We start from the raw sequence: 26,241 nt of genomic DNA, 5'->3' as shown, positions 1-26,241 counted from the left end.
GAGCCCTCCGGATCATGGTCTCCTTCATGTACTCTGCAACCTGGTTGGCTGGCCAGATGTTGTTCAACCACTTGGTCGTCTGGGCTGCGCTCTCATATTTGACTCTGTTGTGAGCACAAAGTATTCAATAAATAATAATACTCCTTTTAACAATCAGTTTTCATAATACACTAATCTTTCAACATATACCTGGCAAGACCCGGCTACTGCTCAAGCTTGGTGTGTCGCTTGGTGCGTCCACAGTCCTATATGTTTCCTGAGGACCTTCCCTTGTATATCAAAAAAGGTGGCGTTTACAGAATACTCACTGCATGTACGGCTTATGTTCTTTAACTTTAGGCTATAGTTGAGTCGCTAGCTAACATGCTACTGAACCGTGACACTAGCATATTGACATGCATATTGGTATTAAAAGACTGCAACGTATTCACCTAAAAATGTGTTTAGGCAAATCATTAGTTATCTAGCTACCTAATCACATGAATTGTGCAAAAATATGATAGTTAACATTAACTATTTAAGTGCTAGCCAGCCAGTCAGTCAGTGGCGCTGACCGATTTGAAACTGGTATCACAAAAATGTGTTTCACTCTATCCCATAAAACATGACATTGCTAACTAGGCACCATTTAGCTAATAAAATATTAGGAAGTTTAATAATAAGTTACTCTCACTGGCCAACTTTGGCAGGTACTGTAGCTAGCTAGATGGATTGGTTTCTAATTTCCAACTGATGTTTCTCATTTCTAATCCCCTTGATTGGTCAGTAACGCTTACTGGTCTTGGAACTCATGTGTTTACCACAAATGCTGCTGGTAAACTGTTTGCCACTAGTGGAAATAAATGTTGCTACCAAAGGTTTGCCACAGATGCAAATAGAATCTTGGGAGAAGTGTCTGCCAGAAAAAACCTTTGGCAAACTATTTCATTTGTAGCATATTTGCCACAAACTTGCTGGAGGTTTGCAGCAACAAATTCATTTTTGTAAGGGAGGGCCTTCTATGCCTTTAGAGAAGGCCTAAGGATTAATGAAATTATTTGTAGTTTTAAAATACAGATGTATTTTTAATTTCATTACTATTTCATTGATATTCAAATTCTAATTTTCTTTTCAGTGATATTCTGATTTAATCGCTTCAGTTTGTGTTGGGATAGAAAGGGTTGGAACAAATGAATCATAGTGGACAGAACAAGCAAGGAGATGGGCAGAGCCAAGCACGAGCTAGTGAGATCCTATTGGCGCGTTCAAGCATGCATTTGCATATTCCCATTAGGGAACACCTGCTCTTCCATATTTGGTAGTGAGTTGAAACTCCAAGTGGATGCTTAACATTTATACATCCGGTGAAATATCTGTCTCATTGTTCGATCTGTGGTATTAGGGCAGAATTTTGGAGTGACAGTGGAATCAATCAATAACATTTTGACTTGTAATAAGTGAGAAAGTTTTTGCAGAAACCTATGGAAACAGGTTTCCCACGGTCTCGCTAGCTAGCTTTTGTTGTAGGCAAGGGGTATTCACCTGGGGTCGGCGAACCCCTAGGTACTGCTGAGGATTTTTATGATCGCTAGCAACAACAGAATAAACAAATTACATTCCTACAGAAGAAAAGAGGAGAATGTCTTCTTTCTAATGATGATTCTCAACTCCTAATCTTGAGCAAATTACACTCATTGGAGCCAGTGTATTTACTGGAGTATCTGACATACAATAGGCTTTGAAAAAGCACCCTGCGAATAGGTTAGCAGTGTGGCAAGTGCTGCTGGTAAGCTTTCTTGACTTGGACTTACATTTTTGCCAACACATGGTTAACATTTGTTAAACCAGCTAAACAGCTGCTCTTAGTGAAAATGTGTTTGGAGTTACCTTTTGTAGCTAATAGACTATGTTAAAGTTTACACTTCCTCTTCCAATTATAATGTGGGGAGGTCAAAATAATGAAAAATTATCTACCAAATCAATTCATTTTAATATGTTGATTACTTCTCCTTGCCTTTGTCATTCACTTGATGATACGAAGAGACGTGACTTTGTTTTGTTTTTGCTAACGCATGATGGGTGTCCCTGGGTCACCGGTTTGTCTAGGAGGGGTCCCATGGCAAGAACATTTTGAAGACCCCTGTTCTAGGCTAGTGTGCAGCGACTGCAGCAGGTGTTATTGAAGAGGATGGTGCTAATAGCTTCACCCTTTTCAAGATTAACTTTGAACAGGAAGTTAAGTTTCATCGTCTGGTGCGTGAAAGTGTTTTTAAAAAATGTTTTATTGCATCTCACTTGCTGTTAGCTATCTCTTTGAAAGTAACTTGTGTGTGAAACATTGCTGTATTTAAACTTTAGCTCGCCGGTTACTTTGTGTGCTAAACGTGAGATTTTTTTTGCGCTGGGAAGTAATATTTGTACATTTTGGTTGGGAAATGCTTAGCCTAATGGTTGTGTTTTGTATTCTTATGATTGGGACCTACTGGCTTATTATGTCAGTGAATGGGCTGCTTATCCTTTAGCATCATGCTGTGTGTGACTGCTGTCTCTATCGGCTCTGCATATTATGGTTGCTGTTAGGCATGGGCGGTATACTGTATACCGGGGTATTTGGAAATAGCCACAGGAGGGTTTTTCAATAAATACCGTTGAAAGTATTTCTTTGAAGTTTGTTTTTTGAAATTGGAATATTTGTAACTACTTTTTAAGTAAATACCTGAAGTCAACCTGTGCAATACGTTAGGCGATGAAGCAGATCGCGTTCTTCATTTCACCTGTCACATTATTTTACATTATGAAGCTTACTGTAGATCCCCAGAACAGTTGAGCCAGTCACGTGTTTGTTTGTAAACGGCACAACAGGAGAAAGCGGGAACTGGGAGGAGTAAGGATTTGGCCTGCCTCAATTCTGAAATAACTTTATTTTGATAAGCTTGAAATGGGCATGGTCTACTAAACTTAACAACCAAAAACGCATATCTAAGTTTAGCTTTCAGGTGGTTTATCAAAGTTATCTGGCTAACTCATTGATCCTGCTTTTGTAGTACACCCTCCTGGTGAGTCCAGCTGTTTATTTGGTTTAACTTGCTTACGAGCCCCTAACCAACAATGCAGTTTTTAAAAATACGGATAAGTATAAGAAATAAAAGTAAAGTAAATAAAGAGCAGCAGTTAAATAACTATAGTGAGACTATATACAGTGGTACCGGTACAGAGTCAATGTGCGCGGGCACAGGTAATATGTAGGTAGAGTTATTAAAGTGACTATGCATAGATGATAACAACATAGTAGCAGCAGTGTAAAAGAGTGGGGGGGCAGGCAATGCAAATAGTCTGGATAGACATTTGATTAAGTGTTCAGGAGTCTTACGGCTTGGGAGTAGAAGCAGTTGCTATCCCAGGCAGTGATGCAACCAGTCAGGATGCTCTCGATGGTGCAGCTGTAGAACCTTTTCAGGATCTGGGGATCTGATACTATGTTCATGTTCTTTTTCTTGATTTGGGCATTTGGTACAACATGTTGGAAAAAAAAATTCCCCCACTGAAGGCCGAGGACCAATACCCACGTTTCGCCACTGTCTCCTCCTATATTTGTACATACTCTTAGTTTCTCCGCCTTAACACCAGCCAGAGAATTACTCCCCTATCAATTTCAGATGGGAGCAAAGCCGTTTTTGCAGTACTTTTGTGATGTTACATTGTGAACTTGCGTCTAATATAGTACTAGGCATAGGAGGCACGTCCATAAGGTACATTGAATTAAATTGTCAAAATGATTTAGCCTAATTAGCCTACTCCTGTCAATACAGAAATCAATTAAATCATAAAAAATGGGCTACTACACCAGAAAGCATGATTTGGCCACAGAGGATCATTGGCTGCTGTCGGAAGGGTGTGCATGTTCAGTCTTTTATCATTTTTGGGTCAGTGCTACTTGAAAAAAATAATTCTAGCAATTTCGTCCTCGGTTAGATGGATTTCATAGTGTATTTGTCTCCCCTTCTTGTAGGCCTATTATATGCATGCGACAATGTTTTTTTATGTGCAACTCAATATTGGGAAGGTGTCCTTAATGTTGAGTATACTCGGTGTATGTTTTATCTTATTGGTCATTTTCATAGATATGTTTGGTATGTGCTCGAGCTACAGTATATGCAATCAAACTCCAGTCCAGTTAGACGTAGATGATAAACGAGCTCAAAAGCTGACGGGAAAGAAAGTTAAGCCAACAACCCTGTGCTCTGTTTGACACAGACTTTTTGGTCTGGGCAAATGGCCACAGAACCACACAGAATGATGGTGGTTAAACTGACCATTCTGTCATTCAGTCACAGACAGCAGCACGGGGAGGGAAATTGTGCAGCACTGATTCCCCTCAGCGGGTTGGTTCTTAACAGCATAATGGCACACAGTGAGTGGATAGGGTTTGGCTTTCACTGTGTCTGAGCTGCTTCAAACAACCAGGATCAGTGGGGATGAGGGTTAGATGAACTAGCAATGAATCCTTAAATGTTAGTTGGCTGTTGCGTAAGTGCGTGTTTACTTATTGCCTCACTATAGAGTACATTTGTGGATTTCCATGTACATTCAGGTTCATAATTATTGGCACCCTCTAAGAATCTGTTCGATGTGCTCTATTTCTATGCTTCCCGGTCTAAAGTTTCTTTTTTTGCGTCTTTTGCTTTCGGTTTTGTACACTAGCTTCAAACTGCAGAAAATATTTTGGGGGGTATTTAATGACAAGATACTGTATTTTACAGCGGTTTAGATGGTACAATGATTAGCTACACTATCCATTGCTTGTATTATCACAAACTGATATTTTAGCATCAAGGAAATGGCAGTTCGATTTCTATATTTTTCACCTTTAAACTAAATATATTTATCTGAGCAATTGTATTAGTAACAGCCCCAGACCATTATTCCTCCTACACCAAACTTTACAGTTGGCACTATGCATCGGGTAGGTAGCGATCTCCTGGTAGCCGCCAAACCCAGATTCGTCCGTCTGACTGCCAGATGGTGAAGTTGAGTCATCACTCCAGAGAACACGTTTCCACTGTTCGAGTCCATTGGCGCTTGGCATTGCGCATGGTGATCTTAGGCTTGTGTGCGGCTGCTCGGCCATGGAAACCCAGTTCATGAAGGTACGGACAAACAGTTCTAGTGCTGACGTTGCTTCCAGAAGCAGTTTGGAACTTTGAGTGTTGCATCCGAGGACAGACGATTTTTACGAGTTACGCGCTTCAGCCCTTATCGGTCCCGTTCTGTGAACTTGTGTGGCCTACCACTTTGCGGCTGAGCCATTGTTGCTCCTAGACGTTTCCCCTTCACAAGAACAGCACATACTGTTGACCGGAGCAGCTCTAGCAGGGCAGGATTGTGAAGAACTGACTTGTTGGAAAGGTGGCGTCCTATGACGGTGCCACGTTGAAAGTCACTGAGCTCTTCAGTAAGGCCGTTCTACTGCCAATGTTTGTCTTTGGAGATTGCATAGCTGTGTGCTTGATTTTATACACCTGTCAGCAACGGGTGTGGCTGAAATAGCCGAATGCACTAATTTGAAGGGATGTCCACATACTTTTGTATATATTGTGTATCTCTACTGCAGCTGGTGTGTGCACAAAAATTACCCTGACTCAGAGGAGAGAATTGAGCAGTCAACTAATTACCAGGCTGTCTTCTGATCATGTCCTAATTATAGAGTTTATACCAGCTGTACGGTGTCCGATCATTTCCCTGCTCCTTCCTTCTCCATGACTGAAGAGAGGGGGTGAGTGGCCAACCCACTGATGTACAGAGCCTTGGTTTGACTCACAATGACCCCCAATATCAATGTGGGGTTTTTATCACAATTCCACGCTCCACCATAATCTATCTCTCTGGCGTTGCAGAGATGAATGCCCTCTACTCCCACTCTCCCATGCCTGAGTGTCTGTGTTTTGTCTGTGTGTGTGTTTTGTATGTTTCTGCCAGCAGTGTAAATAGGAGTGCATGAGCTAGCTAAGTTCTTATGTGTGTTGTTTGCAAACCATATAGAAACTGACTCCTCAAATAACTCATCCAGTCATCCATTGCAATTTGACTTATCTTGGCTATAGCACCACTTATTTAATTAGTTTTTTAATGATATCACCAGACATTATATAGCAGCCATTATATAGCAGCAGGAATCTGGTGTTTTTCTCTCTCTACTTTCTGGTCTGTTGGACTGAAAAATGTGTATACTGGCAAGGTCTCAAAATGAAGGTGGAATTATAAATATGTTTATTGATTCTCTGAGGGGTTTGTGTACTGTATGCCAATGACTGAAATGTAAAGGATGAAATGGCTTGTACGCATGCATAAGGGAAGGTTCATGTTGATAGGAAACAAGCATTGCAAAATAAAGAAAATCATTGTGGATATAATAATGTTTAGAAAAACAAAGTTATGAGAGAAATAATACGTCTCTGTCTTCTCTGCCTTGCCAGTCATGGACAAGGCTCTGTGAGCAGATCAGTCTCTTCTACATCATCAGGATGTTGTGTGGTCACACAAAGAACTGAGGCCCAGGGTGCTGGTTGGCCCCTGAGGACGAAGACCAGGAAGCCAGGCCCCCAGACAGTCCTCAGGGATGTTCTCTAGGGGCCACGAGAGGGGCCTCAGTGGACCAGATGAATCCAGCGATGTAGAGGCACCTCAGAGTCCACACAAGTGGTCCAAGAGGAGGGAGCTGGGGGGTAAGAAGAGCACTCAGAGCCCCAAGGTGGGCCGGAGCCTGCGGAGGAAGTTCCAGAAGTTCCAGCAGGGCCCGGCAGGGCCGGGGGAGCCCTCCATCCACCAGCCCCAGGATCTGCTCTCCCCTGTGGAACAGGACATGTTTATATGCGGCCTGAAGAGAGACCCCTCCAGTGGGGAGTTCACTGGACTCCACTCCTCCCTGCCCAATGGCCGAAGTCACACAGGGACTCTAAACCTACCTGTGGCTGGGGATATGGCGCTGAACAGAGAGTGCTTCATCAACGCCCCCGGTACTGTAAGTACCAACGGCCCGACCGCAAGCCTACCCACCTCTCCCTCTGGAGAGAACAGCAGCGCTGAATGTCAGGATGGGATTGGGGTTGTGGAGGACACACACAGACCTTCTCCTAGTGAAGGGGAAGAAGAGGAGGAAGATGAGGGAGAGAAATGCTCCAGTGACATCGTCGAACACATCTTGAAAGAGCTGAGAGGTATCAACAAGATTCAGGAGGAGATCGCAGACCTGCGGCAGTACCTGACCTCTGTGAGAGGCTCAGTGGACGAGGTCTCCTGCTGTGTGGATGCAGTGCTGAATGAGATAGGGGAGCTCTACTCCTCTGGAGCCTCAGCACCAGGACCCCAGACCCCTCAGAGGCTTAGCGTCAGACGTGGCAGCCCGGGCAGTCAGAATGTCGTCACAGCCTTCCACAGGAGGGCCACCAGTCCTTTACTGGAGCACCGGCAGGGGTCTTGGGACAAAGACCCAGTGATGATGATGGTGCCACCACAGGGGTCACCTAAAACATGGAGAGAAAGGTTAGCTCCTTGCCAACCCGAACCAGCCGACCAGGAGAATTCCGACCACAGCTCAGACGTGCCCTCTTCACGACCAGGGCCAAGTCAAGCCAGCCTTTCCTACCTTGAGCAAGGGTATGCCCATGACTGCCCCAGCACCAGCTCCCTGTCGTCAGGCCACAGCTCCAACACTCTGGACCGGGACGCCAGGTACCGCTCGGTTAAGGCCAGGCTATGGCAGAGTGGCTGGGCCTCGGCAGGCATGCAACACAGTGTGAGTGGAGATGGGGGGTGGAGCGAGGAGAACGGCTGGAGTGAAGAAGACATCTACTCCTGTCAGAACAGTGGGGAGGAGGTGGAGGACCACTGTGCAGGGCCAGGTGGCTGGGACAGGTACACCACAGGAGAGACCAGCAGCACCCCAGGCCAGTCATCCCACAGCAGCTCAGAGCACCTGTCCCTGCTGTTCGGCATCCACAAGAACTCCCCCTCCAGCTCGTCCAGTGTGGTGGACTGGCGGCACCCCAGGCAGCAGGGCAGCAATGGACACTTAGTGTGTGACTGTTCAGCCAACTGCCCATATTCTCGGAGCTCCGGCTACCACACAATGGACGCCTATGCTGATGTGGGGAGCTGTGGGCCGTCCAGGAGCATGAGTCGCTCCACTGTGCTGCTCACAGACTGTGATGATGGCTACCTGGAGCTGCACTCCCCCAATGACCGCTATACGTCCTCTGCTGACACCCTGGATGTGGGATCCGTTGAGAGCCTGGACAGGGAGTGGACTGAACAGTCTGTCCCAAGAGACGATGCAGGAGAGTGGGGGTCGGGGAACCTGCCTAGCCCTGAGCCTGAGAACACCCAGCTCCTCAATGTGGGATTTGATGTGAAAAGCATTGGGAAGGCTGTGCTCACCTTTAGGTCTGCTCTGAAAGGGGCTCTGAGGAAGCTGGAGGGATCAAGCCCGGAGCCTGGCAACGATGACAGTGAGTCAGAAGCAGCTCCCTCTCCTGTCAGACCTTGTTCCCCTGAACCCCCGGAGGGAGAGATCACTATGCCAACTGATCACGTTCGCCCTGCGTCTCCACTGGAAGAGTACAGCGAGGCCTCAATCTATGTGGACTGCAGCCCAGCCCAAGAGAACCTGCCTTGCTCCCTACAAGCATCCCCAAATGAAAGGACTCACTCCCCCTGCACCCCTACCGAGTATCATTCCATGGAGCATTTAGAGAGCCAAGGAGAGTATCAGACTGATGGAGAACTGTCCAACCCAGAGCTGACACCAGACCACAGTCCTCCAGGAAGGGCTGGGAAGAGTTCAGCAGATTTTAACATCAGCCCAGAGAGGATAGGGTTAAGTCCAACAGGGTTAAGTCCAATAGGAGAAGACCACGATGGAGCTGATCAGGATGAGTTTAGAGAACAGGATGTTGTTAGCCCTAAGAAGGAACGCCTTGCTAATCTGCAGCGCATCCTGAAAGAAAAGAGACAGAGATGTAAACTTTCCAAAACTTCCCAAGGATCCCAGTCCATGTTCTCTGAGGAGGAGTTCAATCCAGGTAGATCTCTTTTCGTGTGCTACATTATTTGCAAGTACAGCAAAAGAATTAAGTAATCTAACACTCATTCCCTATGTACCTAAACTCTGACTGCTTTTCTCTGGCTGCATTAGATGGAAATTACACATTTAGCCCATGATTTATAACTTTTAATGTAGCAGTATAAGATATGATTGATCCTGACACCTTGGATTGAAAATTGTCACTATTGATTGCTTGTGTAGTTGACCTGGTTATTTATGATCTTCTTAGCTATTTATATCCATGAACCCTAATGTTGTCTTTTTTGATGGATGTTCTTCCTTCCAGATGGCAGCAGAGAAGATGACCAGGTTACTCTCATGAATTTCAAATGAGCTCCCTTTTCAGTTATGTTTTGTTGTTTTCGTTTACACAGATATATTTTGAGTTTTGGTGCGACTGTTGCATTTGCCGTTGGGTGTTTTTATATCGTATGCATGGAGCCAAGCATGGTCCCTTTTGTTTGTCATATTTTCAACTGAGCTGTTTAACTCTTTGCTTGTGATTTATTTTTGAGGTTTGCTCCTAATGAATGCATTTTCAAATGGATATAGAATAATGTTTTGATCGAATTAAAAGCACCTATTATTTCTGTAAACCTGAATAGAGTAAAATAATGATGTTCTTGGCAGGATCAGACCAATAGAAAACACTGTGGTTAAGTTGTTTTTCGAGAAGCAATATTCTCGGCACCGGCTTCAGTGTTTACATGCAACAGCCGATCCTGCCTGGTTCCCTCAGAACTGTTTCAAACGCTGTCAGAACCTCCTAGTACTGGGAGAGGAGAGCCCCAGAGGGGTCCAGCTACCTAACTGTAGCCCCATTCATCTGAGTGGAAGAGGAGCACTGGCACCGATGAAACACTTTACCTCGGAGGAAGAGAGATTAAACATTTTTCGTTATTGTAAAACTTCAAAAGAATTATCCAACGTACTTCCCCACCAATGTTCTCCCTGTTGTACTCTGAACTGCGCAGCAAAAACAAGTTGTGCCTTGCTTTATTTGCATCTGTACATTGTAGTGATGTGGGACAGCAAACTGCTCGTTGTGTTCATCTCCTTCCCACATCTGATTTGACATGCACCCCCCTCTTGCTATTGAGATAAACACATATATACATATACCGGTCAAAAGTTTTAGAACACCTACTCATTCAAGGGTTTTTCTTTTATTTTTACTATTCTCTACATTGTAGAATAATAGTGAAGACATCAACTATGAGAACACATATGGAATCATGTAGTAACCAAAAAAAGTGTTAAACAAATCAAAATATATTTACTATTTGAGATTCTTTAAAGTAGCCTCTCTTTGCCTTGATGACAGCTTTGCACACTCTTGGCATTCTCTCAACCAGCTTCACCTGGAATGCTTTTACAACAGTATTGAAGGAGTTCTCACATATGCTGAGCACTTGTTGGCTGCTTTTCCTTCACTCTGCGGTCCAACTCATCCCAAACCATCTCAATTGGGTTGAGGTCGGGTGATTGTGGAGGCCATGCCATCTGATGCAGCACTCCATCACTCTCCTTCTTGGTCAAATAGCCCTTACACAGCCTGGAGGTGTGTTGGGTCATTGTCCCATTTGAAAAACAAATGCAGAATGCAGTAGTAGCCATGCTGGTTAAGTGTGCCTTGAATTCTAAATAAATCACTGACAGTGTCACCAGCAAAGCACCTCCTCCTTCATGCTTCACGGTGGAAACAACACATGCAGAGTTTATCCGTTCACTTACTCTGCGTCTCACAAAGACACGTCAGTTGGAACCAAAAATCTCAAATTTGGACTCCTCAGACCAAAGGGCAGATTTCCACCGGTCTAATGTTCATTTCTCGTGTTTCTTGGCCCAAGCAAGTCGCTTCTTATTATTGGTGTCCTTTAGTAGTGGTTTCTTTGCAGCAATTCAACCATAAAGGCCAGATTCACGCAGTCTCTTCTGAACAGTTGATGTTGAGATGTCTGTTACTTGAACTCTGAAGCATTTATTTGGGCTGCAACCTGAGGTGCAGTTAACTCTAATGAACTTATCCTCTGCTGCAGAGGTAACTGGGTCTTCCTTTCCTGTGGTGTCCTCATGAGATCCAGTTTCATCACAGCGCTTGATGGTTTTTGCTACTGCACTTGAAGAAACTTTCAAAGTTCTTGAAATTTTCAGAATTGACTGACCTTCATGTCTTAAAGTAATGATGGACTGTCATTTCTCTCTGCATATTTGAGCTTTTCTTGTGTATACAACCGCAACCTTGTCACAACATAACTAATTTGCTCTAACGCATTAAGGAAAGAAATTCCACAAATTAACTTTTAACAAGGCACACCTGTTAATTGAAATGCATTCCAGGTGACTACCTCATGATGCTGGTTGAGAGAATTCCATGAGTGTGCAAAGCTGTCATCAATGCAAAGGGTGGCTACTTTGACGAATCTCAAATATAAAATATATTCCTACATGTTTAACACTTTTTTGGTTACTACATGATTCCATGTGTTATTTCATAGTTGATGTCTTCACTATTATTCTACAATGTAGAGAATAGTAAAAATAAAGAACAACCGTTGAATGAGTAGGTGTGTCAACTTTTGACTGGTACTGTGTATATATAAACAATGATCGTATCGGTTGTTGAATTTTATCTATTTTAGGCTTTTCAGTTTGGCCACAATCATGCCATGTATGGATCAAATGTAATCCTCTCCTTGTCTCGAGACATTACTTAATATGCTGCTGTTCTGAAAGCGTTTTGTTCTGCATGTACCATCCAAGAGGTGAAACTCAACCTGCTGTCTTTTTCCATTCTCTCTAACCTCTGTGTACATTTTTAACATATAAGATTAAGTATATTACTGTGGTCTAATTACTGAATCTGAAAAACTAATGTGTGTTAAATCCTGCAGGGACGAGATGATGGACCCAAATCCAGACAAGCTTGGATCAAACCAGGGTAAATCATGATGCCCAAATCATTTCTGTCAATGTTGATTTATATTTCGCATGCCTTTTTAATGTGCTGGAAAAGCTGATGCATGTGTTTCTGTGTATTCTGTACGAGTGTATCATTCTGTTCCGTGTCCACAGCGGTGGAAGTGGTTTGTTTGGGATTGACAGCATGCCAGACCTTCGTAAGAGGAAGCCAATACCTCTGGTCAGTGACGTGGTAAGTGTTGCTTCCCATCCGTCTCAATGCTTCAAATCACACTTTCTGTCCTGTCTGTCAGTACATGTTTTTCTATCCTGTAATACCAGAACAAGAGAAGCATCTTGATAATTAAGGATTCAATTGATATTTTCAGCTTTTGCTTGAAAAAAAGTGCTATCATCATAAGGAATCACAGAGCTATCACCCAGTGAGGCAGATGTGAAACCAGTGTTACAATCTCTCTAATTATTCCCCACAACTCTCTTGAATGCAATCACTCTCCTTGGTCAGGCTATGGTAAGTGGAAAAAACACAATTGCTCCTTTCCTTTTGTAGTCAGAAAAAGAATATGACTGTATATCAAGTAGGACAAGAGATTTTACACCATGCAGCTGTTCTGCAAATAATGGGCAACAGGGGTTTCATGCTGCACCTGAGTAACCAAATGCACTGTAGTGTTCCTACTTGATATAATCATTTAAAACAATACTCCCTTCCTCGTATTCTACCTCCCCTTAATTCATTCATATGATAGATTGATTTGTTCTGTTGGGTTTTATTCTCCACCCTTACATGCTGAGCCATGTACAGACCATCACTACCGGGGTTTTATCTGAATCCTCCATTGGTAACACACACACCTGGGTTAAGTGTCTCGACTGGTCAGTGATGGTTTAGTTCCTCCCATGTTGTCACCTTACATGACGTGTTGTAACAATCCTTACATTAGTTCCTTCCTTCACCCGGTCTGGTGTTTAAAACTCTATGGGCCTTGTACTACTCACTTGGGTAGTACACTCACTGGGTAAAGGTTCACAGAACACTTACAATACTCCACCAATCTGTGTGATCACTGTTTGGGTGTAGTTGTGTTAACATGGCAACTAACAAGATTTTCCCCTGTCGTCCACAGTCACTGGTCCAGGCTAGAAAGGCTGGAATCACCTCTTCCATGGCCGCGCGCTCCTCCGTCAAAGACGAGGAGCTGGTGAGTACATTATGGGATGCATGTTACTCAACTGAATTAATCAAGACTCTGTTCAAAACTCACCTGAGAGGACCAATATCATAGGAACAAGTAATATCTCAGTATCCTCTCTCCTCCCCCTCTGTAGAAGAACCATGTTTATAAGAAGACTCTACAGGCTCTGATCTACCCCATCTCCTGCACCACGCCCCATAACTTTGAGGTGTGGACGGCCACCACGCCCACCTACTGCTACGAGTGCGAGGGGCTGCTTTGGGGCATCGCCCGCCAGGGCATGAGGTGCTCCGAGTGCGGGGTCAAGTGTCACGAGAAGTGCCAGGAACTGCTGAATGCTGACTGCCTGCAGCGTAAGTACAGCACAGCTGAAGCTAGACAGAGGAAGTATGTTTAGGATCCTTTTGCGACGACACAGCCGTATTGCTAAACTGAGCTATCTGATGCATTCAAAAGCTAGTCACATGATTGACAGTGTATGAGACATAGATATGCATTTTGCAATAGATTTGTTTTATAATTTCTCTGATTGGCTGGATTGACACTTTTCCAGACTTTGTCTACCGAGTTAGTGGCTCGAACTTTCCTATTGAATTACTTCTACCTCCTCACCATCCCAGAATACAGCTGTCAGTGACATGTAAAGTACAGTGGAATTATATGGTGTACTCCGTTGGTTATGATTGATGTTGCACAAAATACATAATTATACATCCAACTGCTTTCAGTCATTCCACTCGGATGGTCAAATAAATAGCTTTTAACAACTGGGTAGATATATTCGAATGTTTACATCACAACCTTCACATTATGGTGCCAAAAAGAGACTCCTATTCCATGTACTGTATTTGGGTGGTTTCTGATGTTCTAGGTGCTGCGGAGAAGAGCTCCAAGCATGGGGCTGAGGATCGTACCCAGAACATCATCATGGCCATGAAGGACCGCATGAAGATCAGGGAGAGGAACAAGCCGGAGATCTTTGACGTGATCCGGGATGTCTTTGTCGTCAGCAAGGCGATCCACGCTCAGCAGATGAAGACCATCAAACAGAGTGTACTGGACGGAACCTCCAAGTGGTCGGCCAAGATCACCATCACAGGTACACAGACATAGAGAGTAATGGTATTGCACCAGTGGTCACGTTCCATGAACTGTTCTATTGTACTGTAACTAGTCTTCTCTCCCCATCTGACTATGTCCATGTCTCCTTTATTGATTTCGAATGACTCTGTGTCGTCCTGTCTGTCCACCTGTGGTATGATGTTTCCCTGTCTCACTGTTCATTTGTCTGTCTGCAGTGCTGTGTGCCCAGGGACTGCAGGCCAAAGACAAGACGGGTTCCAGCGACCCCTATGTCACGGTCCAGGTGGGCAAGACCAAGAAGAGGACCAAAACCATCTACGGCAACCTCAACCCTGTCTGGGAGGAGAAGTTCCACTTGTGAGTCTGACTTGGCCCTGCACATGTAGTCAGTAGTATTATCTCGCGAGAGCGCGTGTTCCTATGTGTAAGCAGGCCAAGACTTCAAGCCTCAGGCAGTCTAGGTTTCCTCACCCAAAGGAAGTACGTGGTCATGTTTAACCCACTTCCAAAATGTCCCACGCTGTCTGGAGCCCTTTGACAATGGGAGACACTAATTTATTCAGGGTAGTGGTGCACACAGGCGTAATTAACTCTTCCCCTTAAATTACATCAGGCCACACCTAGTTCAGTTCAACTACCTTAGAATGAGCTGCAATATTAGCATCCACGCAATGTAATTACCATGCATATCTGTTCTTGGTATGAAATCTTCACATTAACGCTACCTTACTCATTTTCTCCCCCAGCGAGTGTCATAACTCGTCGGACCGCATCAAGGTGCGTGTATGGGACGAGGACGATGACATCAAGTCCCGGGTGAAGCAGCGTCTGAAGAGGGAGTCCGACGACTTCCTGGGTCAGAGCATCATCGAGGTCCGCACGCTCAGCGGAGAGATGGACGTCTGGTATAACCTGGGTATGTCCTCGCTATCCTGCAGTATAACGTCGACTGTATGTGAGACGAAGGTGGCTGCCTGTGTTCATGAGACCCATCATTATTATGTTAAGTGAATGTACAGATAAGTCAAAGGGATCAGAATGGTAAGAATGACCGCGTCAAAGGGGGACATTCCACTGCATCGCAGCCCTGAGAAATAGTAGTGGGTTCACACAGGGCCTGTTTTGGAGTTGTTGATCCAATGTTAATCTAATGTCCATTGCTTCTGTCCATACCAGGCCAACTCTGAGCCATTGGAAAGTGTCCAGGCCCTCTCCCTTTCACAGCCTCTCCTCAGTCCTCACATGCCCCTGTGCTCCCTCCTCATTGTGTCCAAGAGGCTCTATTTTTAGTGTGTGTACACGGGTCTCAACGTGGAAGTGCTTTTATTCAGCCACCGCGTTGAGGGAATATTCCCTTCTGATCTGATGGGGTTGGTGTGCGAATCAAAACGTTTCAGATGATCAAAGGGGGAAGGTTGTTTGTTTTGTTCATGCTTCTTTTATCCTGGAATCCTCCGTTTTCCAGATATGTACTGCTCTAATCCCTATCACTCATACATCTACTCTTCTAAGTTATGCCAAAGGCATATTCTGTTAGCTTCCTCGTTGCATCCGCCAATCCCCTCCCTTTCCGTTTTGAATTATACTCTATCATTATTATACTCTATAGGAGGGCTGAAATCAACCCTTTGAACTACCAGATTGTTAGTTGCTACACAGTGCTTTGTCTTAATGGCTTGTCTCTCCCAGGGTTAGTTAATGATGGGTAGAAAGTCTAAGGAAAAAAAACATTGAATCAAAATGTATTTGTTACATACACAGTTTACAGCAGGCATAAAATGTGCAGTGAAATCCTTATGTGCTAGCTCCCGCAACACCCAAGACCTCTTACGGTAACACAGTGGGTTAGTTAGCACCCTAGTGTATCTGCCTCTCATATGTCACCAGCTCTGTTCTACATCTTAGCCCTCTTCTGTAGTCCAGTCTGTGTTGTGCTTGTACCTCATTACCCACGTCTCCCTTGGCCAGCAATACCATTTTTCTCGCCCAATGGCACAGGCGAGGAGTGGCCCTAAGGCTCCTACTTGCCCTGGATGAAAACATTGGCTGTCACCACCATGGTCTTTACTTTCCCCTGGGCTTACTCTCACTTGTGCTTCCTCTCCTGCCCCTTTCTGTCTTCCTTTGTCCACATGGCTTCTTTCTTCCTCTGTTTTCTAGCTTTTACACTCTCCATTTTGGAATGGGCTGGTTAGGGACTCAGGAGGAGGGTGGGGTGTTGAAAAAGCTTGTCAATGTTCTTCTAGCTTTAAACACTTTCCAAAAGTGAATTGTTTCATCGCCCTTAGCTTTCCTTTTTCTTCCTCATCTTAATGATAGTCAACCTTTTTAGGGATGCCTCACTGTCTGTCATGGACTTCCTATCCCTGCAGATGAGACACACCATGAGTTACTGATGTGGTGTTTGTTTGCGTGCATGGGTATGTGATTAACTGTGCCATTCTGAAGCTGCAGGCCTCTTTCTTTGCCTGTTTAATCATGACTTTTTGAAAACGACTCCACCATGATACTGAAAAGGCCTTCAAAGGAACAGCACTTCTTGAATGTTAAAGTGGTTGTGCAGTGTGTTAGCCTGATGACAAGCAAAACATCTGTACACTTTCCCTAGACTGTGAAATATACATTTAGCTGATGTTACTCATTGACTGTGTTCGATACGACACTAAAAGAGATGTGAAATCATAAGCAAAGCCACTCTCTCTTTCACCTCCTCCATCCTCTTAGGGGAGATCTCCTCCTTGATTAATATGTAGCACACTCCAGTCGTATCGCGACCGCTTAGACGACACGTACGAATTACCCTGATAATGTGGCTGTCAGGGGAAATAGCCGGGGGTGAGCTGCCGAACACGCCACTTCCAGAATAAGACCAGCTGAAGTGTCTTCAGCCGGAAGAACAAGGACAAATCCATACAACCCTGAGCCCTTGTCCTCAGTACAAACTGTAGTAATACTAGTAGTATATTACCCACTGAATGGCCTTGTAGCGGAGCCACTGTACACCCATTGATAGTAATAGTCTGTAATTGCCATTTGATTAGCAGACCTGGTTAGTGTGACAGATCTAGATTATAGTAATTGACTCACTGATGTGTGTGTGTGTGTGTGTGTGTGTGTGTGTGTGTGTGGTGTGTGTGTGTGTCTATTGTTACAGAGAAGAGGACCGACAAGTCAGCCGTGTCCGGCGCTATCCGTCTCCACATAAGTGTGGAGATCAAGGGAGAGGAGAAAGTGGCTCCCTATCACGTTCAGTACACCTGTCTACACGAGGTACAACACTCAGTACATCTCTCTGTTCGTATGAATACTGCAGACACCATCAGTGAAACTAGTCCTAAACCAGCTCAGAAACCCAGCTACTTGTGGGTCTCTGTATCACACGGACATTGTGGCTGTCTGCCTTCCAGAACCTCTTCCACCACTCAACGGACGTTCTGGGCCAGGGGGTGGTGAGGATCCCAGATGCCAAAGGAGATGATGCCTGGAAGGTGTACTTTGACGAGGTGGCCCAGGAGATAGTGGACGAGTTTGCCATGCGATACGGGATCGAGTCCATCTACCAGGCCATGACGTGAGTCAGAGGAATCTGACGACCTACTCTAACTTTCTCTTGCTCTGTTCAATCTCTCTCTCATTCTCTCTTGTTCGCTCTCTTGTTCTCTCACTCTCGTTTCTTCTCTTTCTCGTTCCCTCTCTTTTGTTCACTCTCTTTCTCTTGTTCCCTCTTTCTTCTCTCGTTCTCCGTTTCTTCTCCCTCTTGTTCTCTCTCTCTCTCGTCTCTTATCTCTGTTATTTATCTTATCTCTCTCTTGTGCTCTCTCCGTCTCACTCTCTGTCCTTCTCCCCCTCTCCTCCCCCTTTTCTCTAATATGAAATAGCCATTTGGTGCTGTTGTCATTCGCTGGTGGCCCCAAATGAAGGAAAGTCAATTATAAATTGTCTGAAAATGTCTCTGTCTCCATGAGGTGCCATTTTCCGTACAGATGCCTGTTAACCAGCTCCATCATTTACACAAAGCACACTCAGGTGGCCATCCCTCAGACGGAATGGGGCAGGGGCCTGATGGGAGAAATGAGACAGCCATCCCACGTAGTGAGGGATCATTGGGTGAAAACCTGACCCCAGAGAGAGTGCTAGCTAGCTAAACATAGGCCTGCTTTTGTGCAGTGTGTTGTAAATCCTGATACGTCCCTGAAATCCACTGCTACTGTATATTATTTTGCCCCATAATGAAAGATGTCTGTGTGGTATAAATTGGGTCAAATTACATAAACATGTTCTTAGCATTTTGACCTGAACATTACATTGCGATAATTATGGTATGTGAACAAGAGACATAATGAAACTTTAAAATAGTAGAATCAACCAACATTGAGCTGCTGTCTCTGAGCCCTCCCTGACAGGGCCCTCTCCTGGTGTGTTTAGGCACTTCGCCTGCCTGTCCTCTAAGTACATGTGTCCTGGCGTTCCGGCGGTGATGAGCACCTTGCTGGCCAACATCAATGCCTTCTACGCTCACACCACCGCCTCCACCAATGTCTCCGCCTCTGACCGCTTCGCCGCCTCCAACTTTGGGGTTCGTATGGCCCCACACCCCTTTCTCTCCCAACCCTAATAACACCATCTGCCTTGTAGTTGTCATATACCACAGGTTGTCTTCCTCTGGATGATTTTCACCTTAATTCGCTCTTCCCTCCAACAGAAAGAGCGCTTTGTCAAGCTCTTGGATCAACTCCACAACTCCTTGCGCATTGACCTCTCCACATATAGGGTAAGTTGAGAAGTTTTAACATTGACCTCTAAATATGCACCTTCCCCTTTTATCTCTGTTTTTCTCATGGAATGGTCCCCAATTATTCTCCCTCAGAACAACTTCCCTGCCAGCAGTAAGGATCGTCTCCAGGACCTGAAATCCACTGTGGACCTACTGACCAGCATCACTTTCTTCAGGATGAAGGTATAGGCCAAAGGGCTAGGCTACAAAGACTCTCTGTGAAGAAAACTTTTCTCTACTCCTGCCTTTGATGTGTTTTGTCTTTCTAACTCTCAATGAGTAAGAAAGACAGTACGGTGCTATGACAGTAAATCATCACCATATAATATCACTCTTTATAGTGCTGTGTAAGAGTTCTCTCTCTCTGTAACGCTCATCTCCCTCTGGTGTTCAGGTCCAGGAACTGCAGAGTCCCCCCAGAGCCAGTCAGGTGGTGAGGGACTGTGTCAAGGCCTGCCTCAACTCCACCTACGACTACATCTTCAACAACTGCCAGGAGCTGTACAGCCACCAGTACCAGCTGCTGGACACAGTGAGTCACACAGTCGATCTCAGTTCTACTCACTGCCATTTACACTAACAGAATTAATGCAGGTTATTCATATTAGGGTGTCTATCCATTCTACCCAGAGTGGTTGAAAATGCACTTTGGTGACGACATTTCACTTCATTATGTTAGAAAATACATTTTACCAAGGCAAGTATAATTGTTCATGTTCTGAATCATTCAGTGGGGTCTTTCTCTACCATACCATTAACATGATATCAAAAAGTCAGATGTCAGAACCTAATACATCCCATAATAAGCACCAAGCTCAGTTGACAGAGTGGTGCAGCTTTATCGCCGACACTTTTGAGGAATTTACTTTTTGCCTTCCAAGTTGTTACTGAGTGTCGCAAATATCAAAATTAGCATGACATTGAGCTGAATTAAATGCAAAAGGATTTGAAAATAAATAAAAAGCTTGCAGTACTCTCAGTGCTCCGTTGACATTTCACAGAAATGCGCTTGTTTTTGTGAAGTCTTTGGGAAAAGAACAGGAACTTCGCATGAATATGAACAGCGTATATTAAAATACTACGTCACGTCTCAAAATCACTATTTATCTTACCTCTCATTTGTTTTATGTCCTCCGGATTCGAGAAGAAAGATGGCGGGTTCAACAGTGAGCCTGTCAGTTAACCTTATATCTTGCACAGTATCCCCCCTAGCTGACGTGATGCTGTTTTCCTGATTTATGACCACTTTTTTTCCTCTGGTCTCCATTCATTTTGTCACCCTAATTTTAACCATCCTACAAGGGTAAAAACTCCAAAAACCTTTGAATGGATTATGATAGAAACATAAAGTTTGGATCATTGGCTTTCGTAGAGGAGTATCTATACAATTTACATATCATTTTGCCCGTTGGTCCAAATTAGTTTTTGAGTCAACACCCTTTTCATATGAATATGTCAAGGGATATCACTTTAATCCAGCAGTGTTACATGCGGTGTTTTGTCTGACTGGGAGTGTGGTTGTGTTCTGGTCCAGCACAAAGAGGATCTTCCCCTGGAGGAGCAGGGCCCAAGCATCAAGAACCTGGACTTCTGGCCCAAACTGATCACCCTTATAGTCTCCATCATAGAGGAGGACAGGAACTCCTATACACCCGTGCTCAACCAGTTAGTATCCACACACACTAATAATGTATGTACTCCTGTAATATTTCCAGTGTGTAATGATGCTCTCAACCATCTCTCCTCCAGGTTCCCTCAGGAGCTGAATGTGGGGAAGGTGTGTGCTGAGGTCATGTGGGCGCTGTTCTCTCAGGACATGAAGTATGCCATGGAGGGTGAGTCACCACGGATGACCTATCAGGAGCCGAGCAGACACGTGTCCAATCTGCGTCAATTTGGGGTCAAGCTCCTCAACCACTAATACCATTTTCCCAGTCTTAATGGCCCTACCTGGCCTTTTGTCTGAGTGTGTTTGTGTGCGTCGTGACTATATGGCGAAAGAATGAGCCCCAGAGTATACAGTTGAAGTCGGAAGTTTACATACACTTAGGTTGGAGTCATTAAAACTTGTTTTTCAACCACTCCACAAATTCTTGTTAACAAACTATAGTTTTGGCAAGTCGGTTAGGACATCTACTGTGTGCATGACACAAGTAATTTTTCCAACAATTGTTTACAGACAGATTATTTTGCTTATAGTTCACTGTATCACGATTCCAGTGGGTCAGAAGTTTACATACACTAAGTTGATTGTGCCTTTAAATGGCTTCGAAAATTCCATAAAATGATGCAAAACCGCAATAAAAAAGCCAGACTATGGTTTGCAACTGCACATGGGGACAAAGATCGTACTTTTTGGAGAAATGTCCTCTGGTCTGATGAAACAAAAATGGAACAGTTTGGCCAAAATGACCATCGTTATGTTTGGAGGAAAAAGGGGGAGGCTTGCAAGCCGAAGAACACCATCCCAACCGTGAAGCACAGGGGTGGCAGCATCATGTTGTGGGGGTGCTTTGCTGCAGGAGGGACTGGTGCACTTCACAAAATCGATGGCATCATGAGAAGGAAAATGATGTGGATATATTGAAGCAACATCTCAAGACATCAGTCAGGAAGTTAAAGCTTGGTCGCAAATGGGTCTTCCAAATGGACAATGACCCCAAGCATACTTCCAAAGTTGTGGCAAAATGGCTTAAGGACAACAAAGTCAAGGTATTGGAGTGGCCATCACAAAGCCCTGACCTCAATACTGTAGAAAAGTTGTGGGAAGAACCGAAAAAGCGTGTGTGCGCAAGGACGCCTACAAACCTGCCTCAGTTACACCAGCTCTGTCAGGAGGAATGGGCCAATATTCACCCAACTTATTGTGGGAACCTTGTGGAAGGCTACCCAAAACGTTTGACCCAAGTTAAGCAATTTAAAGTCAATGCTACCGAATACTAATTGAGTGTATGTAAACTTCTGACCCTCTGGGAATGTGATGAAAGAAATAAAAGCTGAAATAAATCATTCTCTACTATTATGCTGACATTTCACATTCTTAAAATGAAGTGGTGATCCTAACTGACCTAAGACAGGGAATTTTTACTCGGATTAAATGTGAGGAATTGTGAAAAACTGAGTTTAAATGTATTTGGCTAAGGTGTATGTAAACTTCTGACTTCAACTGTACATGTGGAGTGTACTATAGGTACTAAGTAACAGTAGAAGGAAAAGGAAATCTCCCCAGTCTGTCTTCTCCACCCCGTCTGTGGCTCCGTCTCTGTCTCAGCATTGTGTGTGTCTTCTACCATGTCTTTCTTTCAGTAATGGATAACGTTGATCATTACCAGTGGCTTCAGGGTAAGACTGCATACTGTACTGTAAATAAGAGACCCTCTTCTTATGCTATTCTACAAGATGTGCCAGTATTCTGTTAGCCGTTAGATATTTCAGCAATAAGGCCCGAGGGGGTGTGGTACAGTATATGGCCAATAAACCACAGCTAAGGGCTGTTCTTAGGTACTGTTCTGGATACAGCCCTTAGCCGTGATATATTGGCCATATACAACAAACCCCCGAGGTGCCTTGTTGCTATTATAAACTGGTTACCAACTTAATTGGAGCAGTAAAAAAAAATGTCATACCCCTGGTGTACGGTCTGATATACTACGGCTGTCAGCCTGTCGGCTATCAGGGCTGGAACCACCCAGTTTATAAAACGTATTTTAGTGTATTTCTACCAGAGCACTACTGTGTGAATCTGGCCAAAAGTTGACAGAAGTTACGTTGGCAAACCATTTGCATTCATCAGTTGTGTATGGCTCGTCTCCATTCCATCCTCCTCTCCACTTCTATCTTCATCTATTTATTTCTATTGTGTTGCCTTGTTCTTGTCTTTCATTTCGTTCCTTCGGTCCGTGCTCATTTCTCTGTGTTCTAGCCCCATCTGAATTCCACCTTCGTGGGCAGACGTTTTATGCTGGTAAGAGCATCAACTCCCACCCCATCACTCCTCTTGTCTTGTTCTCCTCCCAGAACCCCCAACATATAAACATAGTTAGATCTGTGTTTCCAGTGAAAACTGTCATTCCCATCAGAGATGCAAAGGTAATCCTATAGGGAAGGCTGTTTCTCTGTGGTCGGACAGTTTCCGACGATGTTTTACTTATTCCGTCTCTGATTTCATTTCTGAGGATAGAGAATGATGTGTAAGGCGGAGGGCTGAGTGGGATGACTAGGGAGGGAGAAGAATGGGGAGCCAAGCTACACTGAAGCCGAGTATGGAGAGAGGGATGAGGCGGGATGGAGCGAGAGAGGGGGATCCCAGGGGAGGATGGAGGAGTTCTGGGGATGTGAGATACAGTAGAGCTTCATGCGGTGCAGAGCGAGAGGGCTACAGACGCAGGGAGTAGATGGGCTGGGTGTGAAAGCTGCTCATGTCTCCCAGGACCCCATCTATTACCTCCTCTCCCCAGAGGTGGATTGTACATCTCTAACTTTCCTCTGTCCTCATGAAACTCCTTTTCACACTCCCAATGAAAGATGTCTCTCACAGGAGAGTTGTGTGTGTGTGTGTGTGTGTGGTGTGTGTGTGTGTGTGTGTGTGTGTGTGTGTGTGTGTGTGTGTGTGTGTTAATCACCGTGCCCAGGGGCACAAGGGGAGTGGAGCCGCCCACCACACACTCAGCCTGCAGTAAGCCCACTTCAAAGCCCAGTTGAGAGAGGAGAGCCCTCATGTCACCTGGCTGTGGCTGTACAGCCCGCTGGGGGTGGCTGGCTGCTCTTCACTCCTCTACCTCCAAGCTTACTGAATCCTACCTGTTCTGTGCCCTAAATATCCATACTACTCTTACAGTAATATTATGACTCACACTCATACATAGGTGCATATTTATGCACACTTGTACACAATGACACACACGCGCACAAGAAAGAAACACACCCTCAGAGACACACCGTCACTCTCTGGTGTCTGTCTCCACAGAGCATGAGAAACACCGGCTGTGTAAGAGTGCTGACTACATGAACCTGCACTTCAAGGTCAAGTGGCTGTACAACGAGTATGTGAAGGACCTGCCAAACTTCAAAGGGGTTGTACCCGACTACCCATCGTGAGTTAACTATGACTTGTCTAAACTTAAGAAATGTGTATAAAAATAGGTTCACTCTATTTTACCCCTTACGCCAATCTTTCCCATGTGCAGGTGGTTCTTACAGTTTGTGCTGCAGTGGCTGGATGAGAATGAAAGTGTTTCCATGGAGTTCATGCATGGAGCTCTGGAGAGAGACAAGAAAGATGGAGTGAGTAACGGGAAAATAACCCATCTTTGTCAGCTCTTCACTATAAACTATATAGTTACAATTGTCTCCGTCCCCTTCTCCCACCAGTTCCAGCAGACATCTGAGCATGCTCTCTTTTCTTGCTCGGTGGTGGACGTCTTCACCCAGCTCAACCAGAGCTTTGAGATCATCAAGAAACTGGACTGTCCTGACCCAAAGGTCATGGCCCACTACAGCCGACGATTTGCCAAGGTAACCTTACCCTCTTTGTCCTAGCTACCTGTCTGACCTGTAGACAAATGCCTGTTGGGATACATTGCTCTCTCATATCTCCACCATCTGTGAGATTCATTTTAGGGAACCTCTCCCTGAGTCATGCTTGAGTTCTACTTTTGGCTTGAAATGTTTTTCAAACAATAGCTAGGTTTCCAGCAAATTGACTTGTTGCGGACAAAGGCTGTGCGTGATGACGTAGTGCACATAAAAATAACGTGTGGTTACATTTCCATGTACCAAATAAAACAAATACAAGATAAATGGACTTCCACCGCATTTTCAACTCTAATGGTTTTGTTCATAAAAAACGTGTGTTATATTGCGAATGTGCCCACTCTGTGCTTGGTGTGTGCGCTCTAGCCAAGAGCTTGTACATACAGTGCAGATGTGCTACCTACTGAACCAGTGTCTGGGCAAGGGAGAGGATGAATATGATGACATCTCTGACCAGAAAGCTACCATTCACCAGCTCTGCAAGAGTTTTGTCAAAATATGCTTGTTACTCACCAAATTTGCCTGCATCTAATGTAATTTACTGCCGTTACACCTGGTATGTATTGTACTTCCAAAATGGGTCTAAATAAAAATTTACAAGCAATAATTTTTTTAATGTATTGTTTTTGACCGGAAGAGGCATCGCTAGGGTTGCAAAATTGTGTGAACTTTCAATAAATTCCCTGGGTTTTCCAGAAATCCTTGTTGGAGGATTTAGCATGTCGTGCTCATTCCCTCCTGATTCTGGGACCCTCCAACTGGGATTTGGGGGAAAACCAGGAACATTATTCAAACCCTAGCAGTGCCTTTTCTGGTCAAAAACAATACATTAACAAAAACAATACATTTGCTTGTACATTTTCATATACACCTATTCTGGAAGTACGTACCGGGCATAACTGCAGTAAATGACAATTGTTGCATATTTGGTGAGTAGCAAACATATATTGACATAACTCGCAGAGCTGGTGAGTGGTAGCTTGAATGGTAGCTTTCTGGGCAGGGAAGAGATCTTGTCATATTCATAATTTATTTTCCCCAGATCCTGGTTAAGCTACCTACATGATGAGATTATTAAGGACTAAATAGTGAGATTATTTTTGTTTCTCAAATGGCAGCCAAGCATTGATCATTATGTCACCAGAATAAGACCCTAAATATTTATTGGAAAGCAACATCAAGCTCATCACCATGCACTTTCATCACCCTGTGAAGTTTTTTTAATTTAAATTTTACCCCCTTTTTCCCCCCAATTTCCATCTTGTCTCGTCGCTGCAACTCCCCAACGGACTAGGGAGAGGTTAAGGTCGAGTCATGCGTCCTCCAAAACATGACCGCGCTCCTTAACACCTGCCCACTTAACCCGGAAGCCAGCTGCACCAATGTGTCAGAGGAAACACCATTCAACTGATGACCGGAGTCAGCCTGCAGGCGCCCGGCCCGCCACAAGGAGTTGCTAATACGCGATGAGCCAATTAAAGCCCCCTCCGCCAAACCATCCCCTAACCAAAATGACGCTGGGACAATTGTGTGCCGCCCTATGGGACTCCCGGTCACGGCTGGTTGTAACATAGCCTGGGATCAAACCTGGGTCTGTAGTGACACTGCGATGCAGTGCCATAGACCACTGTGCCACTCGGGAGGCCCAACCCTGT

The 26,241-nt window shown here is 44.6% G+C and overlaps 1 protein-coding gene across 2 annotated transcripts in view; it reads left to right on the top strand.

Moving 5' to 3' along the window:
• Positions 1 to 26,241, top strand: part of unc13bb (unc-13 homolog Bb (C. elegans)) — a 105,245-nt gene that overhangs the window by 66,791 nt on the left and 12,213 nt on the right. For both annotated transcript variants that reach the window (XM_082955324.1, XM_082955323.1), the window contains exons 11-28: positions 11,974 to 12,020; positions 12,155 to 12,233; positions 13,129 to 13,203; positions 13,331 to 13,550; positions 14,069 to 14,296; positions 14,496 to 14,637; positions 15,027 to 15,196; positions 17,435 to 17,550; positions 17,688 to 17,851; positions 18,706 to 18,856; positions 18,983 to 19,051; positions 19,148 to 19,237; positions 19,449 to 19,586; positions 20,589 to 20,719; positions 20,804 to 20,889; positions 24,021 to 24,147; positions 24,241 to 24,337; positions 24,425 to 24,568. In XM_082955324.1, the coding sequence (XP_082811450.1) occupies positions 11,974 to 12,020; positions 12,155 to 12,233; positions 13,129 to 13,203; positions 13,331 to 13,550; positions 14,069 to 14,296; positions 14,496 to 14,637; positions 15,027 to 15,196; positions 17,435 to 17,550; positions 17,688 to 17,851; positions 18,706 to 18,856; positions 18,983 to 19,051; positions 19,148 to 19,237; positions 19,449 to 19,586; positions 20,589 to 20,719; positions 20,804 to 20,889; positions 24,021 to 24,147; positions 24,241 to 24,337; positions 24,425 to 24,568 (2,274 nt within the window). The remainder of the gene's footprint in view (positions 1 to 11,973; positions 12,021 to 12,154; positions 12,234 to 13,128; positions 13,204 to 13,330; positions 13,551 to 14,068; positions 14,297 to 14,495; positions 14,638 to 15,026; positions 15,197 to 17,434; positions 17,551 to 17,687; positions 17,852 to 18,705; positions 18,857 to 18,982; positions 19,052 to 19,147; positions 19,238 to 19,448; positions 19,587 to 20,588; positions 20,720 to 20,803; positions 20,890 to 24,020; positions 24,148 to 24,240; positions 24,338 to 24,424; positions 24,569 to 26,241) is intronic.

This window comes from Salmo salar, chromosome 01 (genome assembly GCF_965601325.2).
Source record: "Salmo salar chromosome 01, fSalSal1, whole genome shotgun sequence".
NCBI classification, from domain to species: domain Eukaryota; kingdom Metazoa; phylum Chordata; class Actinopteri; order Salmoniformes; family Salmonidae; genus Salmo; species Salmo salar.
This window is presented reverse-complemented; position numbering and strand designations above follow the sequence as displayed.